The 15,073-nt window shown below is 42.1% G+C and overlaps 3 protein-coding genes across 4 annotated transcripts in view; 1 reads left to right on the forward strand and 2 right to left on the reverse strand.

The window, feature by feature from the left end:
- Window positions 1-5,919: 5,919 nt before the first annotated feature.
- fabp4a (fatty acid binding protein 4a) lies at window positions 5,920-7,589 on the reverse strand. Its single transcript, XM_041954708.1, has 4 exons — window positions 7,438-7,589; window positions 7,040-7,215; window positions 6,843-6,944; window positions 5,920-6,179 (listed from the first exon to the last, which is right to left on the reverse strand). The coding sequence occupies exons 1-4, from the start codon at window positions 7,508-7,510 to the stop codon at window positions 6,126-6,128; spliced, it is 405 nt and encodes a 134-aa protein (XP_041810642.1). The 5' UTR covers window positions 7,511-7,589; the 3' UTR covers window positions 5,920-6,125.
- A 1,115-nt stretch (window positions 7,590-8,704) lies between these two features.
- mrpl53 (mitochondrial ribosomal protein L53) lies at window positions 8,705-11,631 on the reverse strand. Its single transcript, XM_041955883.1, has 3 exons — window positions 11,521-11,631; window positions 10,256-10,368; window positions 8,705-9,393 (listed from the first exon to the last, which is right to left on the reverse strand). Exons 1-3 carry the CDS (start codon window positions 11,613-11,615, stop codon window positions 9,275-9,277), a joined length of 327 nt encoding a protein of 108 aa, XP_041811817.1. The 5' UTR covers window positions 11,616-11,631; the 3' UTR covers window positions 8,705-9,274.
- Window positions 11,632-14,320: 2,689 nt separating this feature from the next.
- The window catches only part of pag1 (phosphoprotein membrane anchor with glycosphingolipid microdomains 1), a 49,146-nt gene continuing 48,393 nt past the window's right edge, over window positions 14,321-15,073 (forward strand). For both annotated transcript variants that reach the window (XM_041955375.1, XM_041955374.1), the window contains exon 1: window positions 14,321-14,564. The gene's annotated coding sequence lies outside the window, so the exon portion shown is untranslated. The remainder of the gene's footprint in view (window positions 14,565-15,073) is intronic.

The raw sequence follows: 15,073 nt of genomic DNA on the forward strand, positions 1-15,073 counted from the left end.
TGTTATTTCCCATCTGGGTTAACAGAGACGCACATCCAAGAACACACACACACACTGGTTTCAAACATCACCCCATTCCCCACTCCCCCATCACCATCACCCCATCCAGATTACAGATCACATGTCCCGTCACACAGTAGTCACAGGAGGGGGAGGAGCGGATAAGCCCAGCACTTAGACGACTTGTGGCAAATTCAGAGCAGAAAATGCTTCTTTTCCTCACCGCGCTGCAGTTTTAAATCTGTTTTTGAACGAGAGGCACAAGTACAGCCTCAAGGACAAAAGAGCCGGCAGGTAAACAGCTCGTATGCACAGAAAAGCCACGGCGGGTTAGCGCTCTCCAGGGGAAACCATTGTGTAGAATCTGGTTTGTATGGCCTCACTTTAAAGATTTCCACCATCCTTCCTCTGACCTTTACAATCACTCAGAGGGGTCTCGCTCCACGCTTAGCTTTGACGGGAACTCCTGGTGGGATGACTGGAAAAAGCAATTCTTTGTGGTGTCCTCAAAGGCACAAATGTATTTCCTCATATACAGTGCAGAGAGCCTTTAGAAGTTATATTTTGAGTTGGCTCTGCACTGTTAGAAAACATCTCAATATAACAAGCCTTAAAGCAAAGGTTTCAACCAGAGAAACTCTTGAATATGTCTCATAGTAGCTGGCTTTCTGTCCACATTCTTTAGCTTAGCCCGTGACCTCTGACCTCTCTGTGTGGGAGCCCAAAGGGAAAAAGAGACTTGAGGGATTTTTTCCCTCGCTTCACTGTACGGAAAAACTGTTTTTTCATGCACTGGTCAATTTGGTCTTCTTTCAGACCCCGTCTGTCCATACATCCGTCCTATTGTTGCGATATCACAGGAACGTCTCGAGGAAATTTCTTCAAATTTGGCACAAAGTGTCACTTGGACTCAAGCATGAAAGGTTTTTTTTCTAAAGGATTTTTGTCTAAAAATGCATGAAATTTGACAACACATATCTTTAAAGTTGTTTCCACAAATCTCCAGTTCAGTGGCACTTACATACACCAAAGTCCCCAGCTGTACCTATATTCTGAAGGTGTGTACAGAGGGGTTTGCTCATGTATCGTTCATTTATATGACATTTTACTCCTAAAAACAAGGCAAAAATAGTTTTTTTTCATGGCTGTTGAAAGTATTGTCTGATTTATGAAGTGATAAAAAGACACCTCTTAAAATTACCAACAAAAGCAGCAACCAAACCAAATGAAAAACTTGGCTTTATTTAGATTTCTGTTCTGGAAATATCTGCAAATTTAATTAGACAATGCTTTATTTGCAAGATTTCCAAAACTTGTACCAGATAAAATGCTTCTCTATTAGTTGTGTTGATGTTTGAACCTATTCTATTACTACTGGCTGATGCGTAAAAATGTGAGTAATCGCTCCCTTCGAGGTTTTGGAGTGATTGAATCCAGAGCTCTGCGCTGCAATCTCTGATCCCAAACAGCGTCCCTTCCTGGAATCCCGGCCCCGTCTCTCCCAGCGTTTTGGGGAGATAATAGGACGGTCGGCCTCTGAGCGACCAGACAGGGCACAGCTTGCATAACACCGAGAGACTTGTTGATGAAATCAGAGTTCACTCTGAAGAGTAAGTGGATTGCGAGGCTCAGTGGAGAGAAAGCTTGCTGCATGGCAACCGGCCTCCCCTGCAGTTCTGTGGGGCCTCGGCTGACATAGTTCTGCCCAGCTGTTTGGTTGCCCTTGGACACTGATCTTGGGTCAGCATAGGTGCCTCGGGTCCTGTGGAGAGGGTCGAGGTAAAGCTGATGTGTGTTCGGTGCTTTGAGTGGATGTGGAGGCGTGTGCACTGGAACCCTCCCGGAGTCAGAGAGATGTATCTGGGTGGGGGATGATCCCAAGGTCTTCTCCACCCTCCAGCAGAAACTTCAGTCGAAAAACACGACGAGTTGGAGCGGGATTTGTGCTGTAATCTGTTTTTTCTTCCATTTCCCTGAAACCATAGTGGTTCAGACTCAGCATCAAGGCATAATGAGGAAGCTGATGTGAAGCTGAAGCTGTTTTCTCTCTCTCTCTCTCTCTCTCTCTCTCTGTGTTATTGTTTTAATGCTCATATTCACTAAGAGCCTCAACCTGTTAACATAGACTTTGTGGCTATGAAAGGAAGCTGTTTTGGTCTAATTTGACACGCAAAATGATTGAGAACAAGCATAAAACCTGCCCAGAGAGTTCAAATTAAAAGCATCTTCAAACCTCACAACTAAATTATGAATTTGTCTCATCACACGAGGAAATGATCTTTTTAGACACCGTTATCTGCATGAGCCAGCTAATCTCCACATTCCTTCATATGTGGAAACGTTTTCGTCCCTGAGTTTGTCCCTAACTTTCCTGGAGTTTTTAGATTTCCTGTGATCCGAGAAAAACTCAAATTCTCCTCTCCTGCTTTACAGATTAGATTGTTGTGACTGAACATTTACAGCCCCAGACGCTGTGGTCTGCACATCACGCCCCCCCCCCCCCCCCCCCCCCCCCCCCCCCCCCCCAGCTCAGCATCCCGGAATGAAAGAATGAGCTAGCAACTGCATTTAGCTATCTGACCTTGAAAGCACTTCCACCTCAAGCCATGGCAAAGAAATGAACAAAAGATGACTCAGTGAGTCTTTTTTGATGAGTTTTGATTGTAAAATTGAGTCACACAGCCGTATGTGGCATGAGAGTCAAAGTTTACACACCGTGTATCTTTAAGTCTGTTGATCCACTTAAACATGAAAGGTGTTCGACAGAGTTTAAGTTCAGGACGAGCGGAGGAAGGGTGTCAACGCTGCGGCTCAAGTGGAGCTTTCCAGATGTTGTGCAAAGGATGTGAGTTCATTCTTCTAAAGTCCCAGACAATCTCGCTTGACACAAAACAACCCCAGCGTCAACAAGATACCTTTGTCTATCGGGCACACACACACACACACACACACACACACACACACATGCTCAGACATATGCAGACAAACAGCAGGCAGTAAGGGGGGAAAGCAGCAGTTTACATTGTGTCTGAAGTGTCCTTTTCAGCGAGATAACGTTTGTACCACATTGTTTACATAAGGATTAACTCCTAAGTTAACTTTTATGTACTTAACTTGAGTCATTTCTTTTCACTTCGACTCCACCACATTTCAGAGGGAAATGCCAGAAATGTAACAGTTTATACAAGTAGATTTTTTATGTGCAGTCGATTAATTGATTAGTTGATGGATAGAAGATTAATTCAGAGCTATTTTTTTCATTCAAACATATTTAATGGTTACAGCTTCACTGATGTGAGGATTTTCCATTCAGTTATCTGTATTATTTTAATGTCTTCGTAATAATTTTCTGGTTTGGACGAAGCAAGCACTGTGAAGGTGTCCCTTGTGGTTCTGGTGCATTTTGGCAGCTTTTCTCACTGTTTTCAGAAATTTTACAACACAAACAGCAGATTAATCAATCTTGTTAATGATCATTAGGTGCAGTCCTTTACAAAGTACTTCAAAATGAGCTCCACCTCAAACAGCTACAGCAGTGAAATCCTGCTTTTTACATCACTGCATGAGTAAGAATAACTGAATGTAAAATAGCATAACAGTCACAGGGGGTGTTTTTCCACATTGAGTGCTTTTACTTTTAATACTTAAGGTGCATTTTAATTCAGTTTAGTTCTACTTTCAGTGCAGGACTTTTTCTTGTAACAGAATATTTTTACAGTGCAGTATTACTACTTTTATTTAAGTAAAGGAATACTGTGATCTGGATACTTTTTCCACCACTACACACTACAAGAAATGTCCTGACAACACTGAACACCATAACTGCAGTTCATCCTGCGGCCCCTTTGTTTCCCAACGTGTTTCTCTGCCACTCAACTCTCAGCAGGCTTCTCACTATCATGTTCCTTCCTGAACAGTTTCCTAATTTGCCCTCTGAAACCACTCTTCTGCTGATGGTCAGAGCGGGTTGCCTCCGTCGAGTGTGGGCAGCGGAGGAGGATCAGGACCTTTCCTCTCCGGTGGAATACCTCCCTTTCTATCCTGTTTGGCCTTCGGCTAATAGAGTGTTATTTCAGATGGTCTGCCTCATGCACACTGTTCATGTTTACGGTTGTACTGTCCAGCTCATACCTTTTCAAACATTAAAGCTGCAGCTCATGGATTTATGCTTCATAAAGAAATATCACTGAGAGCTACCTGCGGAATGAGTCTGATATTTTGCTCAGTTGTCTTGACGTTGCCAGCTCCGGTTCCCTGTCCTGTTTTGACTAATTAAGACACACAGAGGACCATCAAATCAAGATGTCTGAGATAAAACAGCGAGGTGGAGATCTGCCTCGTTCCCCGCCGTTATCCAAACAAAGTGACGGGGATGCCTGCGGATCCCAAGCACTGCACCTGTAAGTCAATCCGTAGCAGATGTGATCTTTTCTCTCTCCGGCTGTGAGAAAAATGTCATGCTTTTACAATACTTTTCTAATGTGCACACAGAATACCACAGTGCACGCACAGACGTTAAGAGCAGATTAAAGCAGGAGCCCGTCAGATCATCGAGGATTACTGAGCATTCAGATATGAAAGCAACATGGTTTACTTTGAACAGTCAACAATGATACAGTACTAATCACTGTGATATTTTAATCATTTTATCTGTAGGTATGTGTCAAAAACCGTCATACTGATGCAAAGGAATATTTCTCTGCAAGATGATTCATGGTCCACAATAGTCAAGTCTTATTTTCTTTGGTTTTACATCCTCTTGTCTTTGTGTCCAACAAAGACAAAACAGTATCCCATTTTCACATCTTTGGAGAGTTTGTGACACGGTCTGATCAGCCTGTTTTCAGGACCCTGATGGCTCCAGGCTCCCATGTAAAGTGAATGCAGTATCATCTCAATGCCAAGTTGCTTGTCTTGTGTGGGAACAGGTTAGGTTTTCAGCACATAAAGGAAACTGTACCTCCTCTAACTGATTCAGTGAAAAGTCTTTGAGGCATTAAAAACATGGCCAATGACCCACTAATACAACTCTACACTAGTGACCTCTGCTTGTCCACCACTGTGATATTCTCATCCACTTGGCATCTCCCCAAAAGTTCAAATGCTGTATGTCCTCGATCACTGCCAGCACCATTGTCTACGCAGAAGGGAACAAGAGTGCTGGCCCATGATTCCACCTGTTTCAGCTGTTTTGTCCATTAGGTCCAATCAGTGCTATCGTCTCCCTTTCCTGTCATGGGAAAGTGGTTGCTGCCTCTGGAACAAACCCCCCCTCCTCACCTCCCAACACACACAAACACTTGACCAGCAGCCAAAGGGTGGGGACGTCTGTGGGGACGACCCGAGCCGTCGTGCTTTTTTAGTTTCTCCATGTGCAGCTGCCAGTATATGTGCAATGGGAAATGTTCGAGCTCCCAAAAAGGAAGAGTGGATACATTTCCTCACCGACCTCCCTGCATGATGCTCTCAGTGCCCCTCAAAGAGTTCACATTCCTCAAGGAGTCCCCGCCAACACACATCATGCATCATCAGGATGGCTGACAGTTTGCTTCTTGACCTTTAAATGGGGAATACGCTTTTTGCTTTTGACTTCTGACCAAAATAAGGAAGCGTGAAAGAACTGTGAAAGCCAAAGTAGCTGGAAAAAGTGATTGCATGTGGCAAAATTGCAGTTATATTTGCCAAGTATGGGAATAAACCATTAAAGTCAGGAAATCAGCTTGTCAGATTAGGTGCTGTGTTCCCATTAGAGCACTTTTTTTTCTCTACAGCATTCCTCAGCATACCCCAATGACTGGAATGCTTTCAAGAAGGTCGTAATTGAGTTCGGACATTACACCATTCAAATACACATCAGGCAAAAAAAACAACAGCTTCCCAAAATTAACATTCAACAAACTCACAAAGACGCCATTTCAACAAATTTTCATTTTTATTCAAATCACCACAACAATTCCAAATGAAACCAAATGTGTCATATTGGAGAACAGAGGCACGGAAATTAAAATTTTGGCAGCACAGTGAAGATGAAGAATAGGAGGAGCAGAACACGCCAGTACTTCAGTTTGGGATTACGCTCATTGAACTGAGCCTGCCATCCAGCGATGCGTCCGAGGGGACCCCCGTCATGCCTCCTTTACATACATCCTCACTGCGACCACGTCTCCCATTATGCATTTCTGTGGGAAAAGAGGGAGATCAGGTGAGGCGTGAACATCAAGTGCAGCAGTGAAGATAGCGATGATGAATTCCTGCATTTGTTTGGAGTTTGGGGAAGAATTTAGGCTGCAGTTATCATACAGAACTCTCTATAATATATTTCTACAGTTAATCTTCCACTTTATTCCTATTTGAGTATCTGTGTTTAGTGATTTTCTTAATCTCGTCTGATACAACTATACTCTTCCTAGGGGATAGGTTGAGTTTTTGTTATATAGTGTTTCACTGTATAGCTTCGTCTTCACTACATGAGCATTTCCTGTAGTACAGTGTGCTTGAAATCCATTATTTTTACCCTCAGATGCACGTTTGCTCTCTCATGTGGAATGTGGGCACAATTTTGCAAATTAGGCTTCAGAAACCACAGTGATGGTGAGAATAGCTGCTCTCGAACATCTTGCATTTGCACTGGCAACATATTTATTAGAGCTTCATCACCAAATCAAACGTGAAGAAAAAGTGGTGGTAAGAAGAGAAGGTGGTAAAAATGCAAGGATGCTTATAAGTGATGAGGCACTTTTGCACAAACTGCTTTAAGGCATTTAGGCAGGCAGTTGCTCAGTTACAGCACAATTACCTGGTTTTATTTCCCAGGAAAAAGCCGGGAAAAGCAAAATCCTTACCGCTATCAATTTCCCATCTGCGATCTCTCTCTCGATATTCGTTTCTTTGCCATCCCAGCTCTGTTTCTGCACAAGTTTGCCGTTCTCCAGAGTCACCACGGTCTGCGGGGCAACAGAGGAGAGACAAGCCGTTAGTTCCAGCACAGAAAAGACCCCCAAGATGTGTGTTTTTTTTCCTGCCCTCAGACCCCACTAACCCTCGTCTTCCTGTCGTCGGCGGTCGTCTCTTCAAAGGGCTCGTTGAGCTTGAACTTGATTTCAGTAGTTTTGAAGGTGCTCTGAGACTTCATGCATACAATCCCTTGGTCGTCCACGGTCACTATCAAATTGGGCTTGGTCCGATTCCCCACCTGCCGGGTCGCAAATCCCACACCTGCAGAGTGGGAGGGCAAGATCACCAAGATGCATGAAATACCACACACTGATGAGTAAAATACGTTTGAAAGCTTATTTTTTAATGTGCATCCAGGCCATTTGATTAATAAAAAAATCTTTGAGATAATTAAACTGTACATTAACAAAGCAATTCCAGATGTTGGAGTTACAGCCTGATGTTGATTTTCTATCAGCTAACTCAAACCGCACACTCTCCTACCAATTGCCTTCATGTAGTCGTCAAAGTTCTCGCTGGAAACCATCTTCCACGTCCCAACAAACTTCTCAACCATTGTTGCAGCTTCTGATGCGATATCCTCAACAACCACCTGTGGAGCGACTCTGGATTCAACTCTATTCCAGTGTGGGAACAGACTCGTTTTTAAAGGGCCAGCCAGACGTCCAGCGACGCGGTAGGAACCAATCGCAGTTTGCCACGTCATAATACAGCGTTGAGATCCCGCCTCTAGCCTCCCCGGCTACTAGCATCCATAGCCTAATGCGTTTTCTCATAAAGGGAGTGTTTTAATTGTCTTTTCTGCGACACCTACGTGGGTATTTTTTTTTTTTTTTTTTTTTTTTGCTTGTTTTCAAATTTAAATGGGTCTCGGTCACCTCTCTGCATTGTAATATTTCAACATAATGTAATTTTGACTGAGGCAAAAAGTGGTTATTTTGTTAGCATGCAGCAACAATATATCCCATGAGTCTTAAGATAGAGGCACACTGTCAAAGCCTCATGGGAAGTGTAGTGAGTGAAAGCTAACCATCATTTATTTTATTGGTCAAATCCTTCTGGGCTATGAAAGCTGGATTAATAGTCAAAATTTTACCAAGGCTTTATCAATCAATTATAAGCCATTAAACACATCTGGGTTGCCAGGTTGGGAAAAATCCCTTTTGGACTAGCTGGATTGTTTAACCACTTATTTCTACAGATGGACTGCTGACAATGTAAACCACAAGCCATAAATTAATAACTTACTCTCATTTGCAACTGCAGACTTGATCATTAAAACCCTTTATTTGCTTGTTAATGATTCATTAACATTAATATTGCAGACTTAATGAATGGTGAGGCAGTGAAGAACCCCATTATCTTTTAATAGTGGACTAGCAACATTTATAACTTATGAATGTAAAATTATTAATGGCTTATAATTGATCTACCTGGCACAAATCAATTACTTACTAATTAAGCCATTAGTTATTACTTTAAATCATTTTACAGAAGTTGATTCATTAGGCAGTGGCACTAATTTTACTTGACAGTATAGTAAAAGAAATAACAGCTATTTATTTTAGAATATTATGTCAAACCCAATCAGCAACAAGCTTCAGCATATCAGAAAAACTGATGAAAACATTTTCTATGTGAAAACACAGATGTAATAAATCCATCCACGGATAAACACATGAAGTTACAGATGCTAATGGAATAAAGGGTGTCTGACAGAGGTAAGAGGATTTCAGTTATCTGTGACTGGGTAAAAGGTTTTGGGGTTTTTTTTTTTTCATTTCAGTGGGGCTGTGTCTAAAACTGTGCCAGATTACATTTAAGACTACTTTGTCAAAGGTTGGAGCTTGCATAATGTTCCCTCAAACACTGGAATGTTCTCCTTTATCAGGAAAATGGCACATTATACAAGGACACGCCATGACCCAGCACTGATCGCAGCGCATTTTTAGCAGTTAAAGCATTTCAATTGATGTCTTTAACACAGAGGAAATACTCATAACTTGATGGGGCTATTTCCCCTTAACAAGTGGATGCAAATCTTTTTCAAGATGACAATAGGAAAGTCCACACTGACAGCCAACAACATCCAGTCCTTAAATGGCAGAGGAATTTGAAACGTGCAATTTGTGTGTGAAAAGCAGGAGGGATAAGTGACTCAATACCACGCCTGTCAAAATTACATCATATCGCGGTCAATGGGAAGCAGCTTCAGTCAAAGGTCAACTCACACAAGAAGCACCTCATTTAAATTAATTATAAACATCCAACAATGTACTCATACAAACAGATAAACTCAACACATTTAACATGAGGGTCTTTATTTTTTTTGTGCAGCTTGTGCCTGTGGATCCTTGGCTGTGCACCGTGACTGAAATGCGCTCAGCATCTCGCTGGGGGTCAACTTTGCTCCCTTCATCACCAGCTTCTCTCCATCTACTGTAGGGGAGAGAGACAAAGAAACAATGAGATGACTCATTAAGCCACAATTACTGATCTCTCTGTATAGGGAGTACAAGAAGGAAATGGTGAAAAGTTAACTCTGAGCAAAAGTCAAGTAACACACAATGGGCTACATCTGTAGAATAGTCTGCTGACCTATGGCAGACATCTGTACCTTTGGTAAGTATATGACTCATTGTGTGTGAGCACCACTTACTGTGTAACATCATGCAGTAACAACAACATGAAATTCCAGGACTAGGTCAAATGTCCTGAGTTGTACATACTGCATGCTGTGTTGCCACATTTCTTTGTTTTTAATGAACAAGAAAGGTTACTACGAATGCTACAATCCGCGTTTTTAAAATTACCCCCACCAGTAAACCACAGTTGATCCACAGGGTCATGTTCATTTACCTATAGATCACCTCTCAACATAAACGCATTTCAAGGGACTTTTTAAAGACAGAGCCCACCTGGACTTACTCTAACTGAAAATAAAAAGCGGTTAAAATCATCTTCAGTCACTAGCTCTAGTGAAATTCTTCTTCTTAGAGGGTCTGACATCTCTCTTGCTCAGCCAGAATGTCGTAAATAAGTGTGGCAGTGTCTTCTTTCTTTAATATCATCCATGGACCTTTTACAGATTCTAAATTCAACACCCTCTCTTCTATATAACTACTAAAGACTAACTTAGACATATAACTTCTTTGTAGTATGAAAATGATGAGTGAAATTCAGCTATGACAAAACTAGACTAGTTCACACACCTAACACAAGTTGACTTCACCCTGCCCAACAAAGCCTCTGTGTTATGAATATTCTATTAGTCTTTTGAATGCAGACAGGTCATACTTACTGTAAGTAACCTCCACTATAGGTTCGGATTTGTCATGTTTCACATTGCACATCACCTCACAGTTCATGTTGGTAGCTCTGGCCTTCTCTGAGGATACCACGGCCAGGAACTCCCTGTGAGGCCAAATATACAGAATATATTACAGATTACATTACAGTGGTGATGAAAAGTAGACTTCATAAAGTCCTGTACTTCACTACAATTTTAAGGCCTTGCATTGCACTTAAACTCAAAATGTAGTATTCTTACAATGTGGTATTACTACCTTTACTTGAGTAACAGATCTGAGTACTTCTTACTTTAGATTCAAGATTCTTTATTGTCATTGAGCATGACATGTCAATGAAATCTGCATTGCAACCCCCATGTTAGAAACAAGATAATAAGAAAGATAATAAAATTAAGATAACTACAATAAAATAAACCAAAATGCAATAAAAATATTCGTAAATGCAATAAAAATATACCAGAATGAAAATATACTATACTGATAGTCGATACAATGGTTGTTCACATATAGGGCTTACAACACAAAACATTTTCCACCAATAATAAAATCCTTTTTGTTTTAGATTCTGTTAAAGAACTCTGCACATATAAGACTTTTAAGGTGCAACACACCCATGGTCCATAAAGACAGGTGCGTTCAGGACTGTGGGTGGGAGATGCTACACCTTAATTATTCTTGTTGGTTAATGAAGTATGGTTATGTCATATAACTCCAACATAGTTAAGAACAACGTTAATCTGAACTGTCTGATTAGCCAGAGTTAAGTGAAAACACCTATAGGAGTGTGCAGGCTTGCCTGCTGTTTTAATCAATTCAGTTATAAAATGCATCTCAGACCATTTTACAAATGTTAAGACTACATTTCAGGCAAATCATGTCACAGAGTGTATAGGTCAGTATTTACGATCAGAGGCTGAACTTAAATACAAGCCTTATCCCTCAGCAGGTACTAACATCTATTCCGTATGTGGGATACAGTGCTTATACAGAGAGGGACAAACAGGTCGGAGAACATCCGTATATCTTGGGTATTTACTGTGTCCACATGTCAAATCCTCAATCATCCTAGACAGACAATAACAAGTTACTAGCTACATAAGTACAGCCTGGAGACTGAGCACGTTAATGTATGCTAGCCTTCTTAAGGTGTGTTTGAAACACCGTCGCTAACTGTCGCTTCATTGTCCAGTTGTATTTATTCACAGCCAGGTCACACGAAACGACACAGCAACAGAGTAATATACAAATTTCTTACCTTGTGGAGCGGACGTTAGACTCAAACGGAGAAAACTGAATCGCTATTTTCTTTACAGCTTTCAACAGCACGGTCGCTTTCCTGGGAGCCGCCATGTTTTCTGTTGTGACCTCCGTGTGACGGAGTTTGGCGACTCTCGCGAGGGCCACTAGAGGGCGTCAGAGGATAAAGAACTCACCAGCGTTGCCAGGGAAACTGATACAAGTAAGGTATAGACAGCAGTGGGTCTTAGTTAAGCCCAGTAACTGTGGGTTTCTGTGGTGATGTTTATGATATAAGTTTTTGTAATCCTCTCTTACTTTCTTTGTGATTTGTATTTGAACCTCCACCTCCATAGTTTTTATGAACTTGCAGGCAGGACTAGTGGAAATCAAAAATAGGCTTTTCTTCCTAACTATCCTTCAAAATCCTAGACAACGTCTGATTTACATCTTGTATTTGTTCTTTGAGAGTTGCATCATTAACATTTCTGAGGTGAGGTGTGAAATTTAATGGCTGCAGCTGTGTTCAGTATCAGACAACTATCAGCCGTTGCAGATGTTAATGATGTACAACCACATTCCTGCTTTCTTGTGTCATGTCAGGCATCTATGCAAGCAAACAGTGACAGTTTAATAACACCACCAGCAGTAAGAGTTGCAGCCTTTTTATAGGAATTTCAAAACGCAACATAGTTAGAGATATGTAAACAACACAATGATATGACAACACTCATTAAAGGAAACTCACAGGGAAACTGAGTGTGGCATCTTCCTGTAATCATCTGACAGACGATGTCACGAAGCAGAATTACATTAGGAGAGACAAGCAGGGGGTCTGTCAGGCACTAAGTCAATAAAGGAGGTGCTGCTCTCCAAATAGACAATCAAACAGACACATCTCATAATCAAATAGACCAGGATGAGAAAATGGTCCCCAGCTACCCCTGCTTCCTGCACTCAGCAGATGAAAAAAGGTCAAAAGCCTGTTAGAGTATAAAAACATGTCAGAAATGGAAATGCGTTTGAATTTTGACTGTGTTAGCGCTTCAGTCAAACGTAATCAGGGCATGAATTGCTTCTGTGAAATGAGTGAGCGTCAGTGTGTAATGGAGGAGCTTGCAGCGTCAAATCAAAACAACAATTATGCAGTTTTTGCGAGGGAAGCTTGTCAAATTAGATTTTTACAGTGGAGAGGGTAACCTTTTGTGTGTGTGTGCATGTGTGGAAGGAAGTTTATTACGTACACTGTGGGGACATTTATCTGCTTACACAGTGCCATTGTGGGGACTCGCCTTCCTTATGGGGACATTTTGCAAGAAATGTGTAAGTTTAGTACATTTTTATCAAACAACTGATAACTAAGTTACAGTGCTCAGATATGTTTTTCATCCAATTAAATGACTTGTTTTGAAAAAGTCTCCAGAGAAGAGAAACAAACCACAGCATACTAAACATCTCATTTACTCACTTTTTAAAAAACTTAAGCACTGCATTTGCACTTCCCTGACCTCTGGTCAGTATAGCTGGGTATTTATAGCCACCCTGTTTTCAGGGTGTGTGAAGAACAAATGCGTTATTTTCAGATCAGCACACCCGAGCTTGTGCAATTTATCCTGCCTTCAACACGCCTCAAGTCTCTTTCCTGAACAGCCGACAGTCAGACCCAGCCTGTGACGGCTGGACAGTGGAGGCACGGGGCTCTAAATTTAGACGTACGGCTACTGAGCGGCAGAAGCATTTCCTATACACTCCCCACACCCACTCCAACACACACAGATACTTATTAAGTAGCTGTACTGTAAGTTCAGCAATGAGAAAGTGGGGAAGAGGGCACTCAGAAACAATGAATGCTCAAGGGACTGTTGACCTAAAAGAAAACAGGGGTATTGTCTTGGTGCAGGATTTCATCTATCAAGTTCTCTGCCTGAGCACAATAATAAGTTATGAAATGTCCTTTTCATTATGATTTCACACGGATCAGGTTGTGCTGCCTGTGTCCTTTTTCAAACTCATGTCATCAGAGTGTTAAACGGGGAGCTGCTCCTTAGAATTGGAAACACTCATAATGTATGAAAACACTGGAGAGGTTTCTTGGGAAACACATTTAGCGTTGGAGGAAAGCTGTTTTCCCCTTGGGACAAATATGCAAGGAAGCAGCACTGTATTCATTACAGCAGTCGCTTTTCGGGTTTAGTCTCCCTGAGGAACTCCCAGACGTCCTCAGGGTCTCCCCAGGAGTGTGAAGAACATAAATTCAGTCGCCTAAGCCGACTAAGACAGATTTAGATAAAGAGCAGTGCACTTTGAATTGCATTTCTCTTTTTTTATACCTCTCTCTACATGTGAAATATAACTAAACATGCTACTTATACATCATGAAATCATTATCAGTAAAAACAAAAATCATGCTCAGCTCCTCAGGGCGACCTGCTCTGTTTACAGCTGCTGCTGTGTTAGTGCTGTAAACAGCAAGCATCAGCAAATCCTTTTCATTTAACTGTGAGGAAGATTTATAAGATGTTTTTGTGGTTTTTACACAAACTAACATTTGTTTGGAAAAATACTTCAATTCCATTTTACTTATAGGCTACACTGATCTAAGAAATACATCTCTTAATGTTTTGGAAATAACGAATATTTATCTGCCAAGCATAAGATTTAAGCTTTAACACTTCTCAGCACACCTAACCTTTCTCACCTGTGTCCTTCAGCACAACTACCAAACGCGAGTCAAGCTGTTAGCCGCCTACATTTCCCATGAAGCATCGCGCAGCACTCAGGCCCTCCTCCTCCTCCTCCTTCCAGCAGCGTCCTGGCCGGCGGAGCTCAGCTCAGAGCGGAGCAGACTGATGAGCAGCTCCGCGACCCTCGCGTCCACAAAATGTGCGCAGGCTGAAGAAGGAGTCGCATCGCCCCGCGTAGTGTCCGCAGTCGCCGCGTCAGCCTCACGTCTTTACCGCAGCGCTGGAAGGTCCAGAGGGAGGAGAAGCGAAACAAACCCGAACACTTTCTGCCGAGGCAGCCGCTGAATGCTGAGCCCCGCGGACAGTCCTCTTCCCCCCGGTGAGCGCTCGTTTCTTAACGGTCACATCTGGATGTTAAAAGTTGTGCTCTCGTCCTGTCATTGCTGAGGCTGAGTGTGTGTGTGTGTGTGTGTGTGTGTGTGTGTGTGTGTGTGTGCGAGCGCGCGTGTGCGTGCGTGTGTGGGAAACTTCACTGACAGAGTGTGTATAGTTGTGACTGCGGCAGCCTCGGTGGTCGCAGTGAAGCCACATTTGAGCGGCGATGACAGTCGGGCTGGAACAGGGGACTTGTTGCCTTCCACTGAATCCTTTTGCGTTTGATGATTCTTGAATATTTTTGGAGCAGCTGTCTGTCTCTCCTCTTCCCTCTTTCTGTTTTATCTCATCGTTTATTTTCTCCCATCAGTCTTCTGGGCTGCTTCTGCTTTGGGTTTATTCTAAGGAAAAACAACATATTTCTGGCGATTTACTACTTACAGAATTTATCTGTGGGACCCTGGCGATAATGCTCATTATTCAGTTCTATTAATGAACTTATATTTGAGGTTA

Source organism: Chelmon rostratus, chromosome 16 (assembly GCF_017976325.1).
Source record: "Chelmon rostratus isolate fCheRos1 chromosome 16, fCheRos1.pri, whole genome shotgun sequence".
NCBI classification, from domain to species: Eukaryota; Metazoa; Chordata; class Actinopteri; order Chaetodontiformes; family Chaetodontidae; genus Chelmon; species Chelmon rostratus.

Excerpts from the sequence above, each read along its gene's own strand:
- fabp4a (XM_041954708.1), bottom strand. The coding sequence starts at position 7,510 with ATGGTTGAGAAGTTTGTTGGGACGTGGAAGATGGTTTCCAGCGAGAAC. Across the intron at positions 6,945-7,039 it reads CCGACGACAGGAAGACGAGG|ACCGTGGTGACTCTGGAGAA; the intron begins GTTAGTGGGGTC and ends GTTGCCCCGCAG. Across the intron at positions 6,180-6,842 it reads CAGATGGGAAATTGATAGCG|AAATGCATAATGGGAGACGT; the intron begins GTAAGGATTTTG and ends CTTTTCCCACAG.
- mrpl53 (XM_041955883.1), bottom strand. The coding sequence starts at position 11,615 with ATGGCGGCTCCCAGGAAAGCGACCGTGCTGTTGAAAGCTGTAAAGAAA. Across the intron at positions 10,369-11,520 it reads TCTAACGTCCGCTCCACAAG|GGAGTTCCTGGCCGTGGTAT; the intron begins GTAAGAAATTTG and ends TTGGCCTCACAG. Across the intron at positions 9,394-10,255 it reads TATAGTGGAGGTTACTTACA|TAGATGGAGAGAAGCTGGTG; the intron begins GTAAGTATGACC and ends TCTCCCCTACAG.